Source organism: Esox lucius, chromosome 6 (assembly GCF_011004845.1).
Source record: "Esox lucius isolate fEsoLuc1 chromosome 6, fEsoLuc1.pri, whole genome shotgun sequence".
Taxonomy (NCBI): Eukaryota; Metazoa; Chordata; class Actinopteri; order Esociformes; family Esocidae; genus Esox; species Esox lucius.
Genome location: NC_047574.1, coordinates 24,643,161 through 24,656,751, shown reverse-complemented (window position 1 = coordinate 24,656,751; position 13,591 = coordinate 24,643,161). Strand labels below are relative to the sequence as shown.

The 13,591-nt window shown below is 38.7% G+C and overlaps 1 protein-coding gene across 1 annotated transcript; it reads right to left on the bottom strand.

Annotated features, from left to right (window-relative positions):
- Positions 1–3,164: 3,164 nt before the first annotated feature.
- On the bottom strand, positions 3,165–11,283 carry hcar1-3 (hydroxycarboxylic acid receptor 1-3). The gene is made up of 2 exons (XM_010903494.5): positions 11,148–11,283; positions 3,165–7,343 (listed from the first exon to the last, which is right to left on the bottom strand). Exon 2 carries the CDS (start codon positions 7,244–7,246, stop codon positions 6,248–6,250), a length of 999 nt encoding a protein of 332 aa, XP_010901796.1. The 5' UTR covers positions 7,247–7,343; positions 11,148–11,283; the 3' UTR covers positions 3,165–6,247.
- Positions 11,284–13,591: the final 2,308 nt, after the last annotated feature.

The window sequence follows — 13,591 nt, the reverse complement described above, 5'->3', positions numbered from 1 at the left end:
TCTAAAGCCACCAACATTACGGAGGAATGTAAGGAGATCACGGATTCCGAGATGTAAAAAAGAAATGGTTTGACTTAAATCAGAGACCAAAAAATCCATTGCCAAACATGAGACATATGCTGACTACTGGAGGGGGCCATGCAGGCCCTGAGTTATCTGACATTGACCAGCGCATCAGGGCCATTTTTGGTGAGACGGCACTCTCAGGTGTGCCATCAGTGGGGCAACTGGACACTGACCAGGGACACTGACCTATCAACAGCTTCATATCCTCCAAGGCCATCTCCCACCCGTGAATCAGACGGTAAGTAAGTCTTTCTAAATGTTTACAATTCTATGCCATCATTTAACTGAAACCATTGGAAAGGACCTATGTGACTGTCCTCACTGGAATTTCTAGTTTATTCAGTTTGAAATCCTATTGCTTTTGCAGTAGGCCAATATTGAACCAACTGAAACATCAAAAAAATAAAAAAATCTGTGCACTGTGACTGTCTTACTTTTTGTATCGCTTTTGTTTTTAACAGATCTCAGTGAAGAGGAACCTGACACCATTCGGCCTTCCTGCAGCAGCCTGCCTCTGTACGTGCCCCCAGTTCCCGTCCAACTACACCTGTCATCTCCGATGCAGTCTTGGATAACCAGGAGTGGATTGCGCAACGTCTCTGTGAAATCGCTTCTACTCTGGCCACAATATCAGAAACACTCAAAGACATAAACACAAATTAAAAAATATGAAGAACGCACACTGAAACCTGTGTCTTTCCATGTGTTTCATTTGTGGTATTTAAAAGACAAAACAAATCAGAAACAAGAAATTACTTGTTGTCTGACTTCCACGCCAAGTTGGTTGTCTGGTCCCAGCAATGGGTCAGGACGTACATCCTGGTGTGGTGGCTGAAGTGGAAGTGGAACACCACGCTTCATAGCGATGTTGTGTAACACACAGCAGGCCATTATTATTTTGCAAACCTAAAAACGGTGTAAAGAGGATCTAAAGCTACAAAAACTAAATAAAATGTTGGAATTCGATTATTCTACATGTTCTCCATTTGCACAAGTAGTCCTACTCACCTTCTCTGGCTTGTAAAGCAGCTTACCTCCTGCTGGGTCTAAACACATCCAGCGTCCCTTCAGAATACTGATGGTTCGCTCAATGGTGGAGCGGGTGCGTGCATGCCTCTGGTTATATGAGGCCTCTTGGTGCGTCTGAGTGTTTGTTAGTGGCGTCATTAGCCAGGGCGCATGGGCATACCTCAGATCTTCTAATGAAACAAGTCATTAAACACACTTTTTAAACCAAAATTGAAATTACAATGAGCCATGCATCTCCATTCCCACAGAACTGTTCTGCAAAATATAAGAGTCATGTGCACCTCCTGAGAAGCGGGAGACCACGTTCAAGAGATGGTTGTCAGTGTCGCAGAAGACTTGCACATTGAATGATATTGCTTGCGATTGAGGTTCTGGTGAGGGTGCCTTAATGCGAACTTAAGTGCAGTCTATTGCCCCGAGAGTAGTCTACTGTCTATAGAGTAAACCCTGTCTTGACCGGCAGCTGTAGTTGCGTTGTGTAGGGGAAGAACATATATTGTGTGGCCAGTTGTTTTATTCCATTCACAACTTGTGGGAGAGCACAGCTGATGGATGGCTGTGATATGCCCACACGGTCTGATAACTCCCGCTGAAATGTCCCAGTGGCAAAAAATCCCAAGGTGGAGAGTACCTGCACATGAGGTGGTACGGGATTGGACCGTTGGGTATGGCTTCGCAGCCAAATTCATGTGATCTTCAAAGATGCGTTCCCCTCTCAGAGCACGCTCGGCAAGGTCATCAAGCAGCAATAGATGTGCTATTTTGATAGCATGCCTGATGTGCAGAAACAGGCCCATTTTGGCCTTATAAATAGCGCGATCAATCACCACATAATGCAGGATTTAATCAGCTTAATTGCTGATGTAAATTGCAGTGTTAATGTTTCTTTGCATACTATGATTTTCTTTTTCAACAAATGATCAGAAATACATTACAGTAAAATACTATCATTGTAAACGACTGTAGAATTTAAAAAAATGCAGTAACCAATTATTTGGAGAAAACTGTCCTAACTCAAATGTGCGTAAGAGTGCTCTTGAGTGTGTCTAGATTATGTTCTTAGCAAAGAACAAATCCAAGATAAGAAAACATTTGTGAATGTCAGAATATTCGTAAAAAGTGCGTAAGTGGGGTTTAAGAACACATTACTTCGTAAGAACGGTTGGTGAATGAGGCCCATTGTTTTCACAGGATGCGTATGCAAACTCATAAACCCACCCATTCTTGTATTAGTAGTGAATCTCTATTTCCCACTTCCCTCAGAGATGTCTCACGGTATACCTTGTAACTATGATTCCTCTCCCCTTGCAAGTGTTAATAAAACTAATGCTAATTGTGCCAAAATAATTTTGTCTCTGTACCTACTTCCTAAAGGGTTCTATTCAATGGAATTGCCATCACAAAATACCCATGACTGTATTCATGAAACAACACTACCTCTTGCTGATTAATCTAAGGATGTATGTAACACACAATTAAAGCATTCAGTACTGTATCTTCAAATAAAATGTTTAAAATTGCGACTGTACCTTTTTTCAACCTACGATATTGCAATAGCTATTGTTAGTTGCTGTACAGTAACTATCAAGCTAGCTAGCAATAAACATGCAGCAAAAACATGTATTCACTTTACCTTGTACATTGTGAATGTTACCTTAAGTCAAGTTACTGCAGCCTTTAATTTGGACGGTTTTTGGAAATCCTCAATTACTAGTTTTGTTGTTTAGCAATATTTATTTTTTACAGCAGTGTTACATGCTTACCCTGACTTCCAGGATTTCCCTAACCAGCCTCACTTTTGTTTCAAAATGTCACTTGAATGAATTAATTTAGATAAATTTAGATAGCATTTGCAATGCTGCTTGTTTAGCTAGCTAGCTATAAATGAATGCCTAAACCTAATAGGTTATGCCTAGCCCTACGTCTAACTCTATGTTGTGAGTTCTGTCAAAAAAAAATGCCTTTTTCAAATTTGTGGCAGGAATAATGTCCCAGAGTTAACCACAGTGTATATACCTTTGTTATTCCTGTTATATAGTTAAGTCAGAAACACACACAAACACATCACATATCCTAATGCAACTGTTTATTATCTGTTGCTGTGCCTATATGTGCGTAAACCTTAACATATTTATCAATTCTTCATTGATAAAGACATAGCATATTTTTATTGTTTTAGAAAACATCAACATGTAGATATTACAAACAAAAATACAAACAGTAAAAATAACAGCAACTGAAGGCACAAATTAAAAACAAATATTCAACACATTACAGGTTCCTGAACTATGTTTTTGTGCCTTCAGTTGCTGTGTTCGAACTATTGAGAAAGCACTGATGCAATATAAAAGACATCACAAATGAATACTTACAAACAAAAATCTTGAAATACTAGAGAGTTGAACAACACCAAAACATGATTGAATGGCTTACGCACAGTGTATCTACAATAAACGTGATGGTTTATTTTTAAGACAATATATTGGAAAATCAGCATGGCCCTTCTACGACATCAGGTTATTATAGTTTTATTTCAAATGAAAGCAATTCAAGAGGAATGAAATCTCTTTGTCCTATCACAGTTTTACACCTTTGTTTTATATCATTCAAGTCAAGACACAGCAATGGAATGTCAATTTACACAAAAAAAGGTTGTTTATGGTTGCAAAATTCCACAGGCTTGTCTTCACTTGATTAACAGTCATGAGATTTCTTTCTTAAGGGACAGATGGTCATTTACAATGCGAGGAATTGACCAATTTGAAGGTGTCCAAAATGAAATATATAGGGGATTTTGCATAAAAAAGCAGTATACTCACATAGAAAATAATGTATAATTATCTTAATCACACACATACTGTACAACTAGTCACTATGGTAAACTCATGGTAAACTGTGTAATCATCAATATACAATTTATACATTTTGTATTGGAAGTAATCAAGCTACCATTGAATATATTAAACTCAAGGGGCCATAATGGCTCTATTATTTGTATGGGTTTTTCAGGACCTGTGCCACCAATATTTAACAGCAATTATTTGTTAGGTGGATTCCAGAAAGATGAGAAATAATGGTGACGGATCAGAGAAGATCCGCCCAAGGGATTAGCATAAAAATATGGCAATGTAACGTCATGCCAGATGGTACTGTATAAAATTGTCCGAGGTTGGGAAGACAGTTGTTCGGCAGACCAACTCAGCTTTTTTGATCCTTCATTAAAGTCTTTTGGATTTACAAGCTCCTGAGTCTGCATCTTTTTGGCAGGAAGAATTTAGTATTTTCCACAACAATCACGCCCCCTTCCCTCCACATAGCACTAATACTTGACCCTCCTCTTAAATTGTGAAAAACTCAACAATTGCATATCATCCACCATTTATAAATAAAAGAAAGAAAAATAAAATATTTGACCATAAACAACATTACATATTAATGGATATTGACCACTTCAACTTGTTGTAATGGGACAGTCAGTGCCATTCAGATTCATATATCCCCCCATAACCAGTACTGAATGGGTTGGCTTGCCAGTCCTATAGTGCCACATATATGTCTGTTCAGTTATCAAATGGCCAATAAACAGTTTTAATGCTAGGATTATGAGTGGAGTGGACAAGGATGCACAGAGAGGACTTTTGAAGTAGCCTAATCAGAATCAAACATTGGGATAGGATTGGCCTACAGTACTTTTTATTGTCCCTCAACAAATAGAGGACCTTGTTGAGCTTTGTGTCTCATGTCGTAACTGTTGTAAGTTGTATTTTGCTTTTCATTCTCCTATAATTAATTTTAGCTTTTTCTGTCACATTTTAAATGTCTTAAAGATGTCTATGTAACCAACATACTTACCGTTATTAACTTCTGACCAGCAGATGTCACTACTGTGCACTATGTTAAAAACTTTTTTCAACGCAAGCAAAAATAAAAGCCTTGATTTCCCATCAATAACATGATTGCTAACTAACCCATCCCTATGTAGATATGGAAACTGGATAGACAGTTGACTAATTGTTTCCTCAGGATGTGACATTTCAAGCTAGCCCATTCCAGCCCTCCATCATTAAGTACCTCAAGTTCAGAACTGGTTAACATTGGCAACCAAATTATCTTGTGTGACTATATTCATGAAACAACACAACCTCTTACTTATTAATCAAAGGTTGTATGTAACACACACAATTAAAGCATTCAGTACTGTATCTTCAAATAAAATGTTTCAAATTGTGACTGTACCTTTTTTCAACCTATGATGTTGCATTAGCTATTGTTAGTTGCTGTACAGTGCCTATCAAGCTAGCTAGCAATAAACATGCAGCAACAAATATATATTCATCTAACCTTGTACATTGTGAATGTTACCTTCAGTCAAGTTACTGCTGACTTTAATTTGGATGGCTTTGGGAAATCCTCAATTACTAATAATTTTTTACAGCAGTGTTACATGTTTACCCTCACTGTTACTTCCAGGGTTTCCATAACCAGCCTCACTTTTCTTTCAAAATGTCACTTGAATTAATAAATTTAGATAACAAATTTAGATAGCATTTGCAATGCTGCTTGTTTAGCTGGCTAGCTATAAATGAATGCCTAAACCTAATAGGTTATGCCTAGCCCTACGTCTAACTCTATGTTGTGAGTTCTGTCCTAACGCTTAAGTCTAAATTATCTTCTGTGTGATTTTTTAAAATAGTCTGTTCAGGTGATGCATGTGGAATTGTTGACCAAATAGATTGCAAAACTCCTACTGATAATGAGGGTATTTTTTTCTGTATACAAGAAAAAAGGAAGTACTTTGGTAAGCCTTAAACATTTGTAGGGTCTAGGAGTGGAGGCCTATCTCCCCTGCTTTTGACTGACAGATTTATATCATGTATATTGTTATTAGCTAAAACCTGCATCATAAGACCTGTTAGGCATGAACACTCAACCTCCCAAATTAAAAACACTCAACCTCCCAAATTCAAAAGATATGTTTTGAATATGTTTTTCATGTCAGCAATGAGGTCCTCTCAAGCTAAATCAAGGGTCCATTTTCTAAATTGGACCGGCACTTAAGATGGCAACAAAAACTGCACTCGTTTTTCATGATTCAAGATTCTCCAAAAGGAAATTGCTGTGGTGAGTGGTTAGGGGCTCTTCCTTAGGCCCCTCAACCATCGCTGGTCATACTTCCCCGTCGACTAAGCCTCATTTCCACAAAGCCCAGCTGGTTGATGGAGCTCTTCAGGGAGTTTCGGAACATGGAGCTGGAAAAGCAGTAAATGACTGGATCCAAGGCACTGTTAAGGTAGGTGAATCCAATGGACAGGCTGAAGAGCTGAGATGCTAAATTATAAGAATCACAGTCATAAGGTCTATACTTCATGATGAAGACCGAAGCCAGTCCTGTAGCAATTCCGGGGAAAAAACACAGTACAAACACAGTCACGATAAGGCCGACTACCCGGATGGCCCGCTTCACCTTCTGCCCCTTGTCCAGCTGACGTTGGCGCAGAATGAAGGCGATCCTAACTGAGCAGAAAAGCAGGAGCACCAGGGGCACAAAGAACTCCCAGATGAACACTGTGGTGTGGATTTGAATGGCCAGGGGCGGCTTCGTGTAGGAGCTGAAGCTTCGACACAGGGACTTGTTGCCGTGCTCCTTGAGGAGGTTGGTGCACAGCAGAGGGATACGCAGGGAGATCACTATAACCCAGATGCCGAACGCTAACCACCCTGTCTGAGTGGACGTCATGCGGTTGATCCTATGATGAGGGTGGACCACCTTGAAGTAGCGGTCGAAGGCGACGCTGGTCATGAAGGCGATGCTGGCTGATCGGTTGACCGCCAGCATGAAGAGGTTGATCCGGCACCATAACTGGCCGAACACCCAGTGTTCCCCCCGGAACAGGTTGTCGATGCGGAAAGGCAGGCAGATGAGCAGTAGGAAGTCTGCCAGGACTAAGTTGAAGAGGAGCAGGGTGTTGACCCTCCATATCTTCAGACGACAGGTGAAGATCCACAGGGCCACTACATTGCCTGGGAGGCCCACTAGAAGCTCCAAGATCAAAATCGGAGGGAGTACACTGGCCACCAGGTCCTGAGTTGAGAGGCAGTGGAAGCGTTTGATGCCAGAGTCATTAAGTGCTACTGTAGTCACTTCAGCCATTGGTAAAGTTTTGTGCTTCCCGGAAACCTCAAATGTTGGTGTTTTCACACTCTGTTATACAGTCTGTATCTATTCTTGCAGCATCCCACGGAGATATCTGTACAAACAAGACAAATATAACAAATTATCATTCTTACTAGGTCATTCTTTCCTAATGAAGAGTGTTTTTTTGTAATAATCTTTTGTCCATTTGCCTACTTCTTCGGTTTTACATTATATGTATTTTTAGAAATATAGAATAGAAATAAAATTGCTTACAAGCATCGAACAATACCCAGTAACCACATTCTTAACATAATCAGCAAAACGGAAGTGTACGCGAACCAAACTGTGAATCGTTTCTCATTGCTTTCACACAAAATGCATTCAATGCATTCAAACTCAACCACCTACAAAACAATATATTCACAGCACATGTATTCTCAAATGCTTACACACTCTTCTCAAAACGGTTAAAACACATTCAAAACAAAATCATGGCAACTGGTGTGCATTTCTGCAGTAACCAGATTGAAATAGTTAGAACATTTTAATTATGTTAGAATATTTAGTCAATCCAAACACAGTTGATTGCAGTTTCAACTGAAAACCAACCCAAGTGTTGTACACTGTGCCCTTTGAGAGAAACGGCGAATGTGTGAAAGAACTCCGGTATCAATATATCCTGGTAAGATGTCTGTTCAATAACCAAACAGGGTATTTACACATAATGTAAAGTACTGTAAAACTATGGATTTACAGTTTTTTAAGAGAGTAATGGAGATGGAAGCCAGTCAAACTGCACATATATTCATCTTTGTGGATGAAGCTGGATTCAACCTGGCAAAAACACACCGCAGGGGAAGAAATATGATTGGATAGAGAGCCACCGTGGATGTCCCTGGCAAGAGACGAGCTAACATCACAATGTGTGCAGCACTTTCCAATGATGGTTTGCTGTTACACAAACCACTCATTGGCCCCTACAATACAGAGAGACTAGTGATTATACTATACATGTTGATGTTTGTTTGTTTTTGTTGCAGCCCTGGAATTTTGGGACATTTGTTTTTTGTTTGAACTTATTTTACTATATGCAAAGATAAAGGATATTCCTTCAAATTGCTGCATTTCCGATTCATTCTTGTTCCAAATACATTAGTACAGTCAATAAAGTGAGGTGTTTTTCTTATTCTATAATCAAATTCTGATTCATGTGAAAAATAATTTAAAAAACCTACAAGAGAAAACTTTGTCATTTATGTAATGATCCCTGTTGTTAGTGGGTTTTTTTTAGGTCAATGTGTTATGAGTGACAGTGTGTGTTTCTGAGTGTGAATTGTTGCCAGTGTTTTGGTGGAACAAGCTTGTTTTGAGACATGTATAAAGCATTTTGATGGTTTTAGTGATTTTTTTGCAACAATGCATGTTGGTAATGCACACTGTGTGAAGAGTTTTGTTATTGTGGTTTCAGTATTGACCGATGCTTGTCAACAATCGAGAAAATTTTTTAATATTGTTGCTGGAATTCCTGAGGTCACCTCATGAGCCTATCCTCGTGATGAATGTGGGTAGGCCTAAATCTGTTGGGGTGGAGCTCTGTTAAGTTGACCGCACTTCTGTTTGGTTTAGCCAGGCGGGCAGATGGAAATCATAAGTTGAAATTGCATGATAAAAGTTAATAAATTGGCACAAATTGTTGCCAACCCCTGATCTAGTGCTTAGTAAACTCATTAAACCAGGTTTGAAATTAGATATGTACACTTACCTACTAGTACTAGCTAGAAGGAGTGGATGCTCTATGAAGAATTACTGTAATGCCTCTTTCTGCAAGATTGCAGTTTCTCAAGTCCTTTGAGAGGATGTTTGTTGTGAAATGTGAAAAACTGTCAATGCTAAATAAGAAGTTCCCATTTTGGAGGTTGGTGTGCCACAGGACGCCACATCCTCAAAATTATTTATTTTTTCCAAATGATCAAGCTAATTTGCCTGATAGCTGCATTGCACATTGGTGGTTCATGGGTCAGCTGATCGTCCTCTCAGAAAGGATCAAACGTATTTCTCCCAACACGTTGGCAAACCTGGGCCTTAACCCTTCTTAACATTTTGGTTACACTCATTATAATAGCAGGTCAATTTTACCTGTTAAATCACAACCCATTACTCACTATTGATATTTTAGCCTTCAACAAATGTGTTAGACATCCATAACCAACTCATTACTCATATATATTTCAAAATTTACAAGTTTCACTTTATTATATAGTCCATTTAGACCACATTTACCATATGATGAACACTTATTTTTTATCCTAAAAACAGAAATGTTGCCCTATTTGCTATGATGGACAACATTTACCAATACTTTTTAATGTTCTAGACAATGTTCTCCTTAATAATGTCTAGATATTATGATCATAGTGACAACATAAATGCTTCAGGTCAATGCATGTTACACAATAATCAAAGTTCAGGGAATCAGATGGAGCAGGGCTGGTCATCTCTGCAGAATAAGCTAGGACTATGTTCACAGAGGCTAGGTTTCTGGGAAGGCTCTCACCACGTGCTGGTCTTGGGTCACAATTATCGAATTGAACTACTCTGGAGAAAATATGAAATAGCTCAAGTGACATGGTTGCACGGAATATATCTCTCCCTGTCTTTGTATCCCACAAGCTAGCCACTGATTAGCCGCTGATTTGGGATTTGTAGTCTGCAAAATAACATATAGACAGTGTCCATAAATAATATCACTTTGCGAAGTTATGAACAGTACTTCCTGGGTCCTCCAACACACTAGACATCAAAGCTTTTCCTGTGTAAACATTTCAGCAATAATAAAGATAAAAAAAGCTTGTGTTAGTTAAATGTGAGACATTACAAAGTCTCAGTGGTCACAGTGAGTGAAATATTTTTCACTTGTGACAATTCTTCACCTCATATTACCTGGTAAAGAAGTACTGCAACAAAAACTGACCATGGCAGGCATAGTTTGTATGTGCAGTGCATGTGTGTGTTTGTGTATATATATATATATATATATATATATATATATATATATATATGTGTGTGTGTGTGTGTGTGTGTGTGTGTGTGTGTGTGTGTGTGTGTTGTGAGGTGTAGTAAGACAGTTTCAACTGTATATCGGCACTCAGCAGGATTTTTCCTGCTGTGATTTCATTTATTCTCCAACATTATGAATGTAACTACTTTTTTTTAGAGGGCCTTGAAACTGTTAAATTTGGTCACCTTTCATTTAATATGTTCATAAACACAATGTGGAGTTTCATGTCGATCAAAATAACCTAAATGGCATTTCAGACATATTAATGTCTTCAAACGGGTCAATTGGATTCTAACATAACTTAAGGGTTAACCTTTGCGCAGTAAAAATGTACTATTTACAATATTCACATTGTTATCTAGTAACTGCTCACGCTTAACTCTTGACACAACAACTGACTGGAATATGTCTGTGCATAAAGCACAGCTGAGGAACACTCAAATCGTTCTCTTATTGAGGTGGACATAGAACAGAAGTAATATACAACGCCATGTGAAATAATATTGCCCCAGAAAAGTTTAAATAAAAGATAGTACAAAAAGAGAAGTGAAAAGCGACTACTCTGGGGTTACACAATAACCCACTCCGTGTCGTTTTTTTCACAGACAGTTTTTGTTACCAGCCCTTTTGTTTTATTGAGAGCAAAGACCTCTGCACACTGTTTGAAAGGATCCACAGCTTGAAATGATCTCCTCCCAGAATGTATGTTTACTTAAAATGCTTGCTTTTAGCATGGTAACAGTGAAAACATGAAAAAACATGAGAAACATTATTTTGAAACAACATCCAAGATTACTTACTTGGCCACATACATCTTATAACTGTTGAATATTATTAGAAAATATATTTACTACTCACCAGTAGTGTTGCATTTAGGGTCAATGTGTCTTTTGTTTGTTTGGAGTCTGCCTGTCCTCCTAGAAGCAGAGGGAGAGACTGTAACCCTATAGTTTCCTCAAGAGATGTAGTCTTCAGTTCTAAAAGGAGTGTCTTGAAGAAAATCACTATTAGACTGACTTCCTGTGAGGGCTGGCCAGAGCCTATATGACATCATTGCACAGAATGATCACTGTACAGAATGATCACTGAGCAATTTGGAGATTGCAATCAAAACCAAACCTGCCATGCAATGTTCTCTGACTCAACAACGTCCGGATGTGGCATCAAATGAACTCGAATGAAATGTTATATCTCCAAAAAAGTATAGAGAAATAGTTAATTGCTTACTTATGGGGCCTTTTCTCAAAACGTAGTGTTAAAAATGTGAGATTTTTGCAATATATATATATATTATATGGTGTTCCTTTACTGAGTCCATGTGCAGGGATTATGGAAGTGTCAATGTATTTACATTCAGATACGGAAAGTAGTAAATAGATTATAAACAATAGCAGCACCCTGTATGACAAGAGTGTGTGAAGACGTCTTCATACACAAAGACAGTAATACCACCAAGATAGTAAAATATGAAAAATCGATCTCCACAATTTTTTTTAGCAAGGAGTAGCGTTGGGAAAGATTTTTCTTTTTCAATGTAATGGTTAGATTTAGGGAAACACATACAATTGGGTGTATTGTTAGGATTGGGGTTAGGCGTACAAGTTAAGTTAATGAGTTTAAGGTTAGGGATATGAAATTAGGGAACATGGATTTCTGGGTTATGTCTTATGTCACTCTAAAACAGGTACAGTAGTACCAGTAGTATTAGTACAGTATGTGTGCATATAGTCAGTACTAAAGACACAAAAGCTGACTGATTGAAAATGTTTATTTGGTGTCATTATCAACAGTTTTTTCCACATATATCTGCTTATTAACAAATGGAAAAGGGGTTTATGTAAAAAAAAAAATAACAATTGATTATCTGACAATTTTTAGCATTCAACTGCTTGTCCATAGCAACACAGTATTTTGTTAAAATTCAGGTTTTGGATTGAATTTGATATTTAATTTGAATTTAATTGATTTCTATACTGTATAGAATCTCAGAACTGCATCTTTTCACATCTAGTAAACAGATGATTTCCTAATATTTCACAGTTTCTAAGCAGGGGCGACTGGTCATTAGGGGCAGTTGTCAACAGGATTTTATTTCATGTTATTTCATAGCCCCACTAAACACAGCATAATTTCGTATTTCAGACCTGATTGTCTGTCTGTCTGTCTGTCTGTCTGGCGCCAACATTAGTCGGCAAGAAGAGCGAGAAGGATGGATTGTCTTAACTAGCTTGTTAGCTTCACAAACGTCAGATAACTTGAGAAAATGAATAAAGTGGATTTCCTACTCAAACACCGGTTTGAAACCCTTAAATTGGAGGAGAAACTTAAAGTAAAGCGACTTGGTTCTCATCAGACAGGATATTGTCATCACTCAAACTGCTGGTAAAAGTAACCACAGGTTTAACATGGAGTGGTTTTTGAAGAAAAAGTGGATTACTGTTTTCCATGTCTGCTATTTGGTCGAGATGGTACTTGCTTGAGGACGGGTTACAAAGATTTGAAACATCTTTCTGAGAGGATTGCAAAACATGAGAGCTGGACAATGCAGTGGAATTGGGCTTACTTGGAAGGGTAAATGTTGCAGCCCAAGTTGACAATGCACACAGGAGCAGCATAACAAACAGGTGGAGGAAAACAGGTGCATTCTCAGTCGGATCATAACATGTGGCTTTATTAAACTGTGTGGAAAATGTGAAACCGCACTGCGGGGGCACGACGAGTCGGTGGACTCCCTGAATCCTGGAATATTCGGATACATTTTCAAGACTATGTGTGAGGGCGATTTGAGACTTCAGAGGCCCTATGACGCTCAGCCCATCTTCAAAGGGACATTGAGCACTGCACAAAACAAACTGTTAGACTGTATGTATGAAGTGTACAGGGAGGAGATGGCCAAGCAAATGGACGAGACATCATTTGTTGCCATACAGGCAGATGAGACAACTGATGTCTCCTGTAAATCACAAATGGTGGTTGTGTTGCAATTCATGTTGCCTGACAATACAGTGACAGAGAGGTTTTTGGAGTTTGTGGAAGTCGAAGATAAAACTGGACTCGGCCTCTCTAATAGCATCAAGGGTGTGCTGGAACCACTGAAGCTGGGAGAAAAGCTGATCACTCAGACTTAGTATGGTGCGGCTGTAATGAGTGGAAAGTCTGAAGGTTACAGATGCTAATTTGTTCACTGCTATGCTCACCAGCTGAACCTGACCTTGCAGCAACTTTGTTCAGCAAGGATGAGCATCCTGGAGGTGTTTTTTGCAGATGTAACTGCTTTTGCCTCCTTTTTCTCTGGCGCTCCA